Genomic DNA, 14,832 nt, shown 5'->3' with positions numbered 1-14,832 from the left:
TGGAGGATATCTTTCCGAGGGAGGAAGTGGAAAAACGGTTTTGTATACCACAAACTGAAGTAGAAAATGCTTTAAGAAAGCTTTTCTTAAAGTATCTGCAAGCAACTTACTGCATTTTCCCCATACATCTGAGTATTTTTAGTCTTTCATAAATAGTTATAAAACATTTAAAATGGAAGCAAAACATTTTTACAGGACTTAGGCTCCCTGAAAATTCAGTGAAGTAGGATCAATCCTATAATACTATTAATGTTATTTTTCCAGTTTCTATACAGTTAGCTTTAACTCAAATTTTCAATTAATAAAATATATAATGTTAGCTTGAGGTGCATTCCTTAGGATCCTCAAGCTACAGTGGTCAATCCAGAAATGATTTTAAAACTATTTTAATGAGGCCTGAACTCAAGACCAGAAGTTTTTTTCATTGGTTTTCTAAGACTACCAAACTAAAAATGCTCTTAAGTCTCATGAGACCACCCCTAAATAATACAGGATTCAGTCATCTTCATAGATCAGCAAAGACATACAAGGATTATATGACGTGCCTATTGTCAACAAGAGAAATCAGTGAAAGAGCTAGGAATAGACCTCAAAAGCCTAGTCACCAATAGATGGTATCACACTTTTTTGTTATTGTTTTTGTTTTTAAATAGAACACGGGACCTTATCCCCTAGTTTGGGCACCACAATATAAAAAGAGAACATCCAAAGGAGGGCTACAAAGATGGTGAAGGGTCTAGAGATCTGAAGATGTGTGAGAAGCAGCTGAAGTCCCTTGGTCTGATCAGCCCAGAGCAGAGCAGGCTGAGGGGAGGCCTCATGGCAGCCTGCAGCTCCCTCACGAGGGGAGCAGAGGGGCAGGCGCTGAGCTCTGCTCTCTGGCGACAGCGACAGGACCCGAGGGAACGGCATGGAGCTGGGACAGGGGAGGGTCAGGCTGGGGGTTAGGGAAAGGTTCTGCACCCAGAGGGTGGTCGGGCACTGGGTCAGGCTCCCCAGGGCAGTGGTCACAGCATCAAGCCTGCCGGAGTTCAAGAAGCTTTTGGACAACCCTCTCGGACATAGTTTGATTTTGGGGTGGTCCTGTGCAGACCCAGGAGTTGAACTCAATGATCTTCTTTGTGGATCCCTTCCAACTTGAGTTATTCAATGATTCTATAAAATACCTTCACAGTAAGATGAAATACCTGACATTCACTGCTACTGCAAAGGGGGGTGTTTACATCAGTATCAACCAGGACATCACTAAATATGCCACAATAACAAATTTCACATTACTATACAGGCATTAGGAAAAAAGAACTCCTAATCATTCAATAAGTTGCCAGATGGAATCCTACAGATTCCTAAATAATACCTAAGATGCTTGCAATGCCCATCCACATTATGCACGCCATCTTTTTATGCTGCAATTATCTCCAAATTTTTGAAAAATATTCAAGGTGCCATGTATACTACTTTAAAATGTTCATAACTGCAAACACAAACATTTTACCATGCACACCTGGCAAGAGAAGAAAACAATCACTGAAAATAAGCAGATGGTCATCTTTGCTGAAGGCAGTAAACACACTGCCTGCTTTTTGTAAACCATTTTCTAAACATTTATAAATTTAAAAATCTACATTCATTCAAACAACCATGTAAATAAAAATTCTCTTTTCTGCATTCTTTTTTTTCTGATTAGCTGAAAACGTGATTTTTATTGTTAATGATAAACATCTAGATGCAATACTCCTGAGTTTCAGACACCTCCCCAACCTGGAGTCTGTTGAATGAGCAACTGTAAACCTTTGATTTCTTCAGAACTATGCAGTTTGCAGGCAGACCAGTAGCACAGTGCTATATTTAATTTAAAACACAAACCCTAATGTTCTCAGAACTGTATTTAACAAAATCACTGGACCCGATAAATTCTTTTTCAGTTCCATGTTTTCCCAAAGACCAAATAAAAACGTAACATAGAAGCACAGAATCATTTAGGTTAGAAAAGACCTCTAAGATTATCAGGTCTGATCATCAACCCATCACTGCCAAATCTACCACTAAACCATGTCCCTAAACACATGCATATTTCTGTCTCAATGTGATGTCTTAAAGATGCCAATTCACATTGCTGGTGTTACAGAAATAGGAAGAGCTTCTTCAAAATAGACCACATCACAGACCACTAGTCTATGCAACTAGAAATTCATGTGGTAAGCTTCATTGCAGAAAACTGTTCCACAAAGTTGAAGCTAAGAACGCAGGCATCACATACAGAGAAAAAAACACGAATGTTCATTTTAACTTAACCTATTAAAAAGATTCTACTATTTAGCCTTCCTTCTAAAGGTGTCTTCCCTGAAAACGCCTTTTTGCCTTTTTTTTTTTTTTTTTTTTTTTGACTGCAGTCAGACTGTGAGCTCAGGCCTGACTATGCCTTCATCCAATAGTCATCATATTAATTATTTTTAATATATTTGATACAGCTGACTACACACAAATTTGGCTGGTTGCTATGACTGCCTCCCACAGTCTCTGGAATAACCATTTACTTGGACTGTTTTACTTTTTACTTTCTGCATTCCTGGTCTCAATTTTCAACTTAAGACTACTCTCAGCATGATTTAAATTATATTATAAAGCTCATGTTCAGATCAACTTCAGTAAACATGAACAACTTAGGTTCAAACATTCAGGAAGTCATAAAATTTGGTATGCAGGAATCCTTTCAAGGGTCTCAAAACTAGGTTACAATAAGATATTATGAAAAGGTTTCAGAACAGCTCATAAAAATCTCATTTTCTGGTTTGCTGTCGAAGGGGTCATATTAGTGTCATCAATAAATACATGCATTTCCCTTTTATTTTCTGTCATATAGAAACAGATAAATCTCATTTAATCATCAGCAATGAGGCATCTGGAAAATCATATGGCTTTCTAACCAACCTAAATGAAAGGCCTTCTCACACCTATAATCCACTCACCGTCCCTTCTAAAAACCTTGTTCTAGCTCAAGTTTTTTATTAATTTAAAATATCTTGCAGAAACATAATGAAAAGGCAAGTAAGACAGGGCATATTAACATGTACTGTATTTGGCAAACATTCATAACAAAAGTACATTGTATTGTTTTGTTTTCAGCTGAGAACAAACAAGATGAAAACAGCTGCTCTAAGTATATAACCAAAGGACTCAGGGGAAAGAACTGTATACACCATCTCTTTGGAAATGGGTATTTTGGGCACATCTCCAAATTAAAAAAGACAACAACTATAAAAAAGACAAAAAATAGGGTGATTCTAGGGGAAAGGGAAAAATAAAGCCATAGGGATTCACAGACTTGAGTTAATACTCATTAGGGAGTATTTTTCCACTCTGACACTGGATAGAAATTGAGTTTGGGTTTAGCAAGATGGGCTTTTAGCATTTTCACACATTGTTCCACTGTGTAGAATGTATTTATAGCTCTAAGGCCATATCAGTACCATGCTCTCCTTAGAAGGAGTTCAGCAATGTTAATGCTAAAGGGTTATTTTTTTCACATATTTATTTTGCAATAAATGTATGTATAGTGCTTTAACACAGATGACAAACCTGTGTTTTTTGTACAGTGCCACACAACAGAAAAATACACCACATAAATATGAGAAACTTGAAAACGAGTCTCTTTCTCAGAGTAGAAGAGGACTAAATTTGCTTTCAATGGAAATTGCTTGGGTGAAAAAAGAAAGAAATTAATTCTATTCAAAGAACTAGAGCAGAAATCACAGATTACAAAGATGGAACAGAAGCACTGAAAAGCAGGTGATTAGAACAAGTTTGAAATGTTATTTCAAGTATTTTTCAGTCAAATTGTGAAGTCCTCAGCTGGTACACCCAGACAGAATTTTGCTGCAGGCAAACACAGCTATGACACAAGTGGTAAGGACATCATTACAAGATTTAGTGTTTTTTAGAAGAGCCCCGAAACCCCCTTTCATCTACCCATAGCACCAGGTTTTTATTTTGCTAAAGATCTTGTAACTACACATTGAATTACAAATGTTAGTAAAATACAGAAACTTCACCACTTATCTTACAACTGCCAAATGCTAGCACAAGCATCACAGCAGTGAATGCTTTATATGACCTGACATGTTAGCAAACATAAACCAGAATCCCAGTAATTTACAATCCCATAGGCAAAGTACTTTCATCACTTAGTTCTCACAATTTTCAACAGTTTTCCACGGTGCTGTTACATTTTTGTTTAATATTTCATTGATTAGAAATTATCATTTGTTATTTCTTTATCCTTTAAAAGAAGTAATTTCCCTATCAATATCCCTATACAAAAAGTGTACTCTAATATCATCAGTAAGTACAATGTCTAGCTACAGTATCTAGCTACAGTTAAGGCTTTAGTTAAGCCTTAACTAAAAAAATAAAAAAAAATAAAAAAAAAAGTTACAATGAAAACAATCCTGGGAGCACTTTTTGCTACATGTGATGTCCTCACTGCAGACTACTCACTTCCCACATAAGCCTGCAGTCTGCGTCGTCATCCAGTTCCTGAGGCATTCGTTTCTCCCCTGCAAAGGGGCCAAATTTTTCACCCTAAGGAATTAATATAAAAGAAAATGAATCAGTAGGGAATATATTTAAAAAATAATAAGTGAATTCCAAACTCCAGCAGAGGTCTCAATTTCAGTTTCAAGTGGAAAAGGACAGTTTTGCTTTGGAAGTCCACTGTCAGCCAAAAAGATGCACATCCTTTTGGGTTCAACTTCAAGCTCATTCCCATTCTTTTTATGGCTTAGAGAATCTCTTAAAACCATACCTTTCCTGTACATGCTAATTTTCCATTTGGCATACAGCATTTTTCTTGATTTTAAATAAGGGTCATATTTACAAGTCAAATTTCTTACATTTCTTACAAGATTCTCAGGAAGCATCTTGCGATATACATCCCATTAAGGCCAAAGTATTTGGCAAGCACAAAGTTTACATTAGATTTATTTGCAGGATTATTTGCAACACTACTTTTTGAAGTGCCACAAATCAAAACACTAAATAACTTTGAGGTTTTGAACATACAGAGGGACTTGTTTAAAAAATGAGGGAATATGCACGTGTCTATGAATTAAAGTCTTCAAAAAAAATTAAAATATTATGCCACCTGCTAGTCATAATACACATCGTGAAAACATCCATTGCTATGTTCTTCCAAAAGTTGTGGTTTGTTTTTTGTTTGTTTGTTTTTTCCCCTCCCTTTACAGATTTCATGCCAGCAGCAGGATAAATACTTCAGCTAGGACTTCCACCTGACATAGGCCTGTTTTTCCCCTTGTTCTTATTTGCATTGATAAACCATATAAATTGGAATGCAGAACACAATTTTCCTTTATACAATATTAAGATTTAAAAAAGCTGTTATATACTTTAAGGCATTACAGGTTATAATTATACAATAAAAAGCAACTTTGTTGTTTCTTTAAAAATACAACATTATGGCTAATGAAAGGATCAATCTTGTCTACTAGTCCCTTCCCCCAGACACATTCCATGATCCCAGTAACAGCCTGCTCCATGTTTTTCCTTCTCCTTCCTTGCTTACAGGTACAGTGGCAAGGAAAAGGTGGAATAGAAAATTTACAGGATGATCCCTCAACCAAGTAAACAAATAAATTATATATATATATATATATATTTTAAATGAAACTTGAGGAGGTAACAAACAACAGAAAATTGACATTGCATAATAACAAGGCAACAGACTAGAGGGGTAATATATTAAAATATGCTCAACAAATATTCCATTCAAAGGACCAAGAGAATAAGGAGGTAAAAAGACAAGAACACCAGACAATGACTGGAGTCCAAAGCACCAATTGAGATACAGATACAGGCAGTGAGAGTAAAAATTAGCACTATGTGGCTTCAACTCCTTCACTTCTCACTGATCTCCATACCAACTTTCATCGTTTTGCTAATCAAATGTGAACGCAGGCCGTCCCCTGCCAGCTTTACAAATCCAGGAATTTGAGACTCAAACTGAAATTTCCTTCTTTTGCCTCAGTGGCAAGGAAGGTGAAATTATGTCAGCACACTTACGTCTCCAGAGCCATCAATGTTCTCAGCTTCTCCTGAGTGCCCTCCAGCAAGCACACTGATCTCTGGGGGAGGGGGGGGGGCCCCGCCGAGGGGGAACACAGATATTACACGGGAGACAATTTGTCACATTGTTTGCTGAGGTTAAAAAGGAGGAAGACGGTGGCAGAGGAATTCTGTTCTGGAGATGTATGGTCCTTTCTAGCCTCGGCAAACATAAGGTAGGCACTTTCAGAAGACCTCTCACACCAAGCTGAACTGGCTTTTCCCATTCACTTACAAAGCACCACGTAGTTTTGGTGCAACAAGAAACTAGCTCACTACAGCTACTAGGCTCTGAGGGCAGACATGGTTTTAACTGCAGAACCTCCCATCACTCATAGCAAGGATCAAGATGAAAGAAGCTTGTTCAACTATAACATAAATTAGTTTTATAGAAAGGAAAAGAAAAAATCTCCATAAATTTAACAGTTAAATAATTAAAAGACTGCATGAATAAGGAACCTGAAACAGCTAGTCTCCTACACTCACTTCAGCAGCAGAACACTACACTTAAGTGGGAAAAAAAAAAAAAAAAAAAAAAAAAAAGATAAATTTATTCCTTAACTATTTTGGAGGTTTCCACAACCCTCACCTCAGTAATAAGTTCATCCTCACAATCCAAAGGATGCCTACATACCATACAAAGTACCTACAGGATTAATTTTACTCACCACTGAACAACACATCACCTCTGGGGTAAAACACAGCAACAGCTTAATAGGGCATACTGACTGAAAACAAAAATACCATATGTCATTCCTAGCTCAACTACTCCAAACTAATAAACCTCTCCTGCAATATGTTTAAACCCTTGTAGAAGTTCAAAACAATAGAGAAAGCAAAAGGCAAGATGCCCACCAGTAATGTAAAGTGAATGTAACATGAACCGGAGGTGATTCAAACCACTAACCACTTTTTATAGCTTCTCAAATTTGTACAAAAAGCAGAAACTAGACACAGCAAAATCTGGTGTCTTGTAACACAAAAGTTTGTGGAGATAAATGTAATTGTTAATTCTGCCTTTAAATGATTTTTTCTACTTACATGTATTTTCATTAGTCCTAGCTAATTAATATGCTGTCATATGCAAATATATAGAGCAAAAACAGAGTGTTAGACTTCCTCTCAAATTCAGAAAGCCGAGGCTTACAGCACAGTCTAAAATCAACCATAGAAATGACTGAAGATATGAAAGGCACATCATTCAAATATCAAAAAGCTGCTTCCAACAGCTGCTTTTGAAAGAGCAGCAGTGACTAATCTTGTTCCAGACTCAGCAGAACACTGAGAAAGGTAGTAGCTCTCTCTCATGACTATACCAAGGGTCTTAAGACACTGGTGCTGTATCCATTGGCAAAGCTGTTGGATAAAAAAATTACAAGAGAATCACGGCTTTTGTTAAGGTGACAAAACAAAAACTTTCCACCTTTTATGACTACAGACAAAAGATTGAAAACATGGCATAAATCCTGAAGGACCAAAAGAAGATAGCAAGTAACAGCATGTCAAAATATATTATTACCAAAACTTTGCTAATACTATGGTTTTCCAAGGCCTACCTCATGATTACTTAACACCTGGGAGCTGCTACTGCAATGTCTGATTATAAGACCATCTGAAATGTGTTTGGCTTCCAGTTAAGACAACTGCAGTTGTGTGATAACAACAGAAAGAAAATGATGCGGTATTTGCTACTCAGGAACACATATATTATTTCACAATTAGTGCCATATTCAACACCTCCTCCCAATCCCAGAGCTCCAAGGTATTACTTAACAATTTGACAGCTATTAGCTATTCTGTATTATAAAGTGTAGTAATGCTGCCTCACTATCGGAAAGGAAGAAACACTGAGAGCACTTCAGATTTTTCTTTCCATGGGAAAAGAGTAACACAGTCTGGTTACATCCAATGTATCATTTGTGTTGTTTACACATCTGCTGTTCTGTGAGCAGCTATGGCCACACACTGTGCTTAGGTCTTCAACCTTTTTTAGGAATACCTGTTCGAAGCAGTGCCTGGTTTCCAAAGGACAACTCAGAAGCTGGTTTCCACATCCTACTGAAGAGGGAGTCTGCCTGTCTGTCAGACATAGACTTGATCAGGGCTTCACATACCACAACTGTTGGTGCTATCAGCATTCAGGATTCAATGCCAAAGAAATACCAAGTCTATAACAGACACTGTCATGACACACTCCTAAAACACAGAGATCTTACTGTAACTGCCTCCACCTATTCTGTCCATATTCCACATGTAACATATACCACTTGGAACATTTCAGTTTTGTTAGGATGTCCTGTACGAGGAGCTCACACTGGCACAGCTATGCAGGCAGAGCTCTGACAACATATACTTTGCCTGTATAAAAAGAGAATTCAAAAGCAACATGGAGTAGTTCTCACAAGAAATAGATCTAATGATTCTATGTACAACAGTGGAGGAAGGGGACCTCAGACCTTCAGCATTGGCATTGACCCACAGGTGACAATTTCAGTGAGTTTCACTGTAAAGTTAATTCAATTTCAGATTCCAGGAATTTATATGTATGTGATAGCAGCCTACAACCTTCCTTCATGTGTGAATTCCCAAAGGTTTCAAATGAAAGTTCAGAACTTCTCTGAATAATAATAATAACAAGCTAACTGATAAAAAAGCTTGGACCCTCTGCCCCCTATTAACCCTCTTGAACAGCTTAAAGATTAGGCACTCCTACCCCAAGGTGCCTAAGCCCTGTGGACAAAAGCACTGAAAAATTAGGCAGCTCTGCCTACCCTGTGAGGAGCAAAACCTGGAAAAAAAAATGTAAAGCAAAACATATATAACTGGAAATGCATGCTACTGCAGGGTTTGTAACTTTAGGTATGCCTCTAGCGGTTGGAAGAAGTTTTTGAGCGGGCCACCTGAGCAGTTTTAATTGGGGTTTCAAACAATCAAGAGTTTTTCACCACAGTCAGGCGGCATCACAGGGCAGGGCACGTTCGGGAGATGAGAGACGTGCGGCTGGATCAGCTGGACCGCACCCCCAACGGGCCCGGATTTCTGCCCTGGACCGAGGACCTGCACCGCCCACCCCACCGAGCCGCAGGGCCAGGGGCTCTCCAAACAAACCCAGAAGAGCATAATAAAGTCGGGACAAAGTGCGACAACAGCAAGGGGAACCCCCGCAGGGCGCCCCGCTCCCCTTCCCCGGGCCGGGCGGACGCAGCGGCGGGCTCGGCTCGCTCGGGGCGGGCGGAAGCGGAGCGGGGCTGAGCGCGGCACGGCCCCGCCGCGATACGTGGCAGGGCTCCCCGCCGGGCCGGGCCGGGCCGGGCCGGCGATCACCCACCTTTCTCACTCTGCGGGCCGTGTAGAGCCCCATCCCGTCCTGCACTTGGGACGACTTCAGGGCAAACCTATCCGGCACGTACATGCCCAGCATTTTGCACCGGGCCGGGCCGCCGCCGGCTAGCGGGGAGGAGGAGGACTCCCAGGGACTTCCATCGCACCGGGGGAGGGGGCAGGACGAGGGGCTGGGTGCGGGGCTCGCCCGGCTCCCGAGGAGGACGAGGGGAGGAGCCGACACTAGCACCCGCCGCGCCGGGCGGCGGCAGGGGGCGCGCGCACCTGCGGGGCAGCGGCCGTTGGGGACCGTTAGTGGCGGCTATCGGGGGCTTCGCACCGTCGGGAGGCCGAAGGCGAGGGAGCGACTTCCTTAGCCGGGGTTAGCCTTGGTGTTCTTCCAGAGACATTAAGAGATGTATAGAGAGTCGAAGTAGTTAAAGTTTCTAGTGGCCAGCACAGCATAGGAGAAATCGTGTGGTGGTAGCAGTAGGAGGGAATGAAAAAATGCACAGAATTTTAATTACACGATGACAGTAAACACCAGTACAAAAGTATGTGGCCTTCTGGATCAAGTGGGTTTTTGCAGTAGCAAAAGTTGTCAGTCCATAGGCAGACAGTAGAGAGAAGTGTAAAAAAAAGGAGAAACAGGGCCAGCCATATACAAGACTCCCTTTGACTACTTCTTGGTTTCCCTATATACATGCACAAGTCTGCCCTTTTGTGCTTAGTACATTCAGAGCATCATATAGTAGATATATGGCTTTAAGAATAATTACCTTTGTTATGTGTATCCTCACCCACACATCTATATACACAGATGTGTACAGTGATGTATGATATGATGTCATTCAGTACACGAGCAACTGCTCTTGTAAACCAGAGGAGGCCCCAGCTTTGACAACAGGAAGGGAAACTCAAACAACATGGCCCCAAATGACTTTGGGAATTAAAACAGCAGTCAGACACACGACTTTAAAATCTAGACTTTCCAAATTAACAATGTGCAGGGCATCAAAAAAAAAAAATCTACATCTGTGAAAATAAGAACTCTAATACCTCAAAAACAATTGTACTAAACAAGAGGAAATAAGTTATCTAGACCTACTTTTTCAGTTTTAAGAGTAGTAATAAAACCTAACTAAGCTTAAGATCCAGTCCCAAAGCTTCCATATGCGTAACTAAACATTTTTTTCTGGAGTATCTTCTTAATTTGAGGCCAATCTTAGTGTAAGATTAAGATGCTAGCATAATTTTCTTTGTCTCTGACCTTTTTCAAGGGCCATGAGTATCTTAAGTTAATTTGTACTCTATGAAGTCCTCAGTATTTCTCTTATCAAAAGAGAGCTTGAAAGCACTTCATATTTCACCTTAAAACACCATAAGTACTACAGCTTAGTTTGCAATGCATTTACATTGTTCACACTTAAGCTCTTGAAGTAGGCATGACTATTCTCATTGCAAAATTTCACCCATAATTATTCTAATATGAAACGCAGCTAGTTATATCTCCTCCAATTTAAGGAAAATAGGAAAGATCCAGCAAGGCAGACACCAGTCTCTCATAGTGTGATGGATGTTTTCAGATTAATTGGATATTCACAACTGCCCAGACACCAATAGATTTTTCTAAGTTTAATTAGTCAGCCATTTTGACCATAAAGTATTATAAATAGTTTAATGTGGTGTTGGTTTCACCCGTTCTGGTTCATACAAGGGGCACTGCATGGGATAGAGTCAGCATAAAACTGACAATGCTACTCAAGCAGACATGTTAACAGCTCTTTTAATTTGTCCTATCTGCAGCTGCAAGGAGAGTGATATCTGAGATCCAAATGAACCAGAGCAGACAGAACAAAGATGAAAGGCATCGTATAGTGCTGAATATATGTTGACTGTTAGTCAATGGCAAGAGTGGAACATGTAAGTTTCAGTATTACTGCTTTGTATTTGGTGCATACAGCCTGCTGTCATTCTGTACTGAACATACTTCAGCTGAGGATGCAGCATAGAACAGCAAAAGGAGTTTTCTTGCTGGCATAGCAAAGTCATCTCCAAAATGAACAACTGAACAGCAGGGTTTGCTGGCATAGCTAGCAGCAGCTTGGGAGTATGATATGACCACATGTGATATGACTACACTGACAGAACTTCGCAGTGCTGATCACGTCTCAGACTCATGAACCATGAGGCCCTGGTGGCCCTAGTAGAAAGACATTAAGGAATGCCTCCAAGGCCCCTCTGCACAAACAGCTGCCAGATGGCATGGAACAGATAGTTATCTATCTCAGTAAAGGCTCTAATGAACAAAGTAAGGAGAAAAAAAAAAAAAAAAAAAAAACTTTTGTCAGCCCATTGTCCAGGCCTTTCTTTTTTTAGAAACTGAGAAGTATGCCTTTGTGTGCACCTCCCAAAACCTCATATCAACAGTTTAAGTCTATGTACAGCAATCCACATTGACCTATTGATTTCTTCTGAAAGACACCAAACATTTGCTGCATTAAGTATGTCAAAGTGTTGTCTAGCCTACAGTTATAAATCACCACACCCAAAGATTTGCTATCTTCACGTTTCCAACTCCTCCATAAACATCTACAAAGGCCATTCTTTGCTGTTCTCAAATACTTTTTCTTGGCATTTGCACTAAAACAAGTGCAATTGAGGGTGACAATCCAGGAATGTTTGAGCTCAGGGACACAACAAACTTCACTGCCTAGGCTATTCAGTGCTGCCTAGGTGGCTTAACTGTGCTGATGGGTGACACTCATGTTCTAGAGCAATGTCTGAGAAAACTGGTTTGCGTGCACAGCTCAGACAAGAGTCATGTGCAGAAACCACACTCACCCAGAGAAAACAAATTTGTGCAGAAGTCCTTAGCCCGTATTAACAACAATACCATTATTGCTCAAGGAAGTTGATCTACCACATCTGGGCTAGACAGCAGTAGATGATGTTCCAAGAATAGAAAGAAAGCAGCTTTGATATGTACACAAGATGAAGTTACTTGTTCATATAATAAGAATAAGCATACTCAGTAGGGTCCCATGAGACTTCAAATACCAGTTCTCTCTTTAGCCAGCATCCTGGGAAAAGGACAATGAAGAGATTCCAGTGGAGATTAGAGTTTGAATATAAAACACACAGGTTTTTACCTAGTATTGTGAACTGGAATTAATCCCATGTATTTAAAAAGCACTGCTGAAGTGACAGCACAAAGTTATATAGAAGTTATTAAAAATGACTTCCTTTCAGTGTGAAATCCTAATACCACTCAGGTGTAGGCAAGCTCAGTGGGTCCCTTCCTTGTGATCTCAATGTTCCCCCAGGAACAAGCATGAAAGTGGATGAACTTCACATATTTTCAGTTCCACTGCACATAACATTTGATTGTAATCTTCAGAAGTTCCCTGGCATGTACTGAGTGTATTCCATATTTTAGATGCATAAAGCACATTTCAATTAACCCCGCTAAGAGGTTTAAAGATAGGAAAAGAGGACATACTTAGCAGCAGCCAGTGAACAAGCTTTGATTGGATGGTTTGGTGTTTTTTTAACCACTCCCACCCCCCTCTCCCCCCCCCCCCCCCCCACACACACACACACTTGTATCATGCCAGCACAGGACTTTTGGAAAAGTCTTAGGGAAGTGAGACTTACTCCCTAAGTTCCAACTTTCCCAGTTACAATAACTTGCAGTGTTTCTGCTTTATTTGATTCATTAGTTTTAATTAATTCATGTACACCGTTATGTTTTCTTTCCTAGTATTATTAGCATAACCATTTTTGTTTTGCATTTTTAAACTAGCTCTGAACACTTCAGTTGCTATTTACAAAATATAATTGCAAAAAAATATGGAAAGAAATACAAGGGGACAGCTGGGTTCCATTTTTATTGGCCTAATTCTTTCATGAAGAATGCTTTGATAGTTTTAGTATTCATTTCAACTGAATAAGGCAAATGAATTGTTGGGGATCAAAAAAGTCTGATGAATATACCTCAGTTAAAAACAATCCATTCTGAAGTAATGTACTGAAAAACAGGAAGCATTTTTGATTCTAACCTGCAACTTATATAACTTTGTGCTTCATTATTCACTCTTATAAGAGGCGGAATATTCAATTTGAACTGTTATAAACATAACAAAGAAATGCTAATTCTTTTAAGTTTAAGTTAAAGAATCACAGAATCATCTAGGTTGGAAGAGACCTCCAAGATCACCGAGTCCAACCTCTGACCCAACACTAACAAGTCCTCCACTAAACCATATCCCTAAGCTCTACATCTAAACGTCTTTTAAAGACCTCCAGGGATGGTGACTCAACCACTTCCCTGGGCAGCCCATTCCAATGCTTAACAACCCTTTCAGTAAAGAAGTTCTTCCTAATATCTAACCAAAACTTCCCATGGCACAACTTCAGCCCATTCCCCCTCTTCTGGTCACCAGGCACATAGGAGAATAGACCAACCCCCACCTCACTACATCCTTCTTTAAGGTACCTGTGGAGTGTGATAAGGTCACCCCTGAGCCTTCTCTTTTTCAGGCTGAACAACCCCAGCTCCCTCAGCCGCTCCTCGTAAGACTTGTTCTCCAGACCCCTCACCAGCTTCATTGCCCTTCTCTGGACTCGCTCGAGCACCTCCACGTCCTTCTTGTGGCGAGGGGCCCAAAAGCTCCATCATTTGTCGTCTTCATTCTTAAATAAAGGTACCTTTACAATTTACATAGTAGGTCATATACTTCGAGTTGACCAAATAAGGAATGCCCTTCATACATTGTGCTTCCCCATTGCTCTACTTTTTAGTTCCTGAATTGCTTGTCCATTCATCAAGTTAATTATGATTAGGTTAACATGGTGCTATAAAGCTTCATATGGCCTATTCTAGGGCATATTCACGGCCTACACAGTGCTGAACAGTTTTAAAAGCCCATCTTTCACCACAGACCCCCCAGCTCCACCCCAAATGCAAACAGTGAGCTACAACTCATCCACAGTCTAGAACAGAGAGAAACCAGACATGTCAAGCCACTGCTTCTATATTACTCTGTAGTTAGATTTTTAGATCTACATTCAGCAAGGAAAAACACTGAGGCATCCAACAACCTCCAGATTTGAAGCCTGATAGTGTCAGGAGCCACTTACACATAACCTCCAAAACTCCCTGTAATGTATTTTCATGAGAAAGTTCTTCCACAGTCATGGAAGCTGCTACATCCCAAATTAAATTCCATGGAAGAAATCCATGTGTTGTGACAAAATAATTGCAGGAGTTACTTGTCTGGAGTTCTAATACTTGTTGCAACATCATTCCAGAAGCATGGTACCATATTACCCCCACCCAAGGAACAGCTAATTAAGGGCCATGCTTAAGAAGTTAACATGTCACATTCT

General features: G+C 40.0%; 1 protein-coding gene across 3 annotated transcripts in view; it reads right to left on the bottom strand.

Annotated features, from left to right (window-relative positions):
* Positions 1–9,618, bottom strand: part of PRDM5 (PR/SET domain 5) — an 88,539-nt gene extending 78,921 nt beyond the window's left edge. For all 3 annotated transcript variants that reach the window (XM_035325925.1, XM_035325926.1, XM_035325927.1), the window contains exons 1-2: positions 9,449–9,618; positions 4,498–4,581 (exon numbers count right to left, since the gene is read on the bottom strand). In XM_035325925.1, the coding sequence (XP_035181816.1) occupies positions 4,498–4,581; positions 9,449–9,541 (177 nt within the window). In that variant the 5' untranslated portion in view covers positions 9,542–9,618. The remainder of the gene's footprint in view (positions 1–4,497; positions 4,582–9,448) is intronic.
* Positions 9,619–14,832: the final 5,214 nt, after the last annotated feature.

Source organism: Oxyura jamaicensis, chromosome 4 (assembly GCF_011077185.1).
Source record: "Oxyura jamaicensis isolate SHBP4307 breed ruddy duck chromosome 4, BPBGC_Ojam_1.0, whole genome shotgun sequence".
In the NCBI taxonomy this organism is placed as follows: domain Eukaryota; kingdom Metazoa; phylum Chordata; class Aves; order Anseriformes; family Anatidae; genus Oxyura; species Oxyura jamaicensis.
This window is presented reverse-complemented; position numbering and strand designations above follow the sequence as displayed.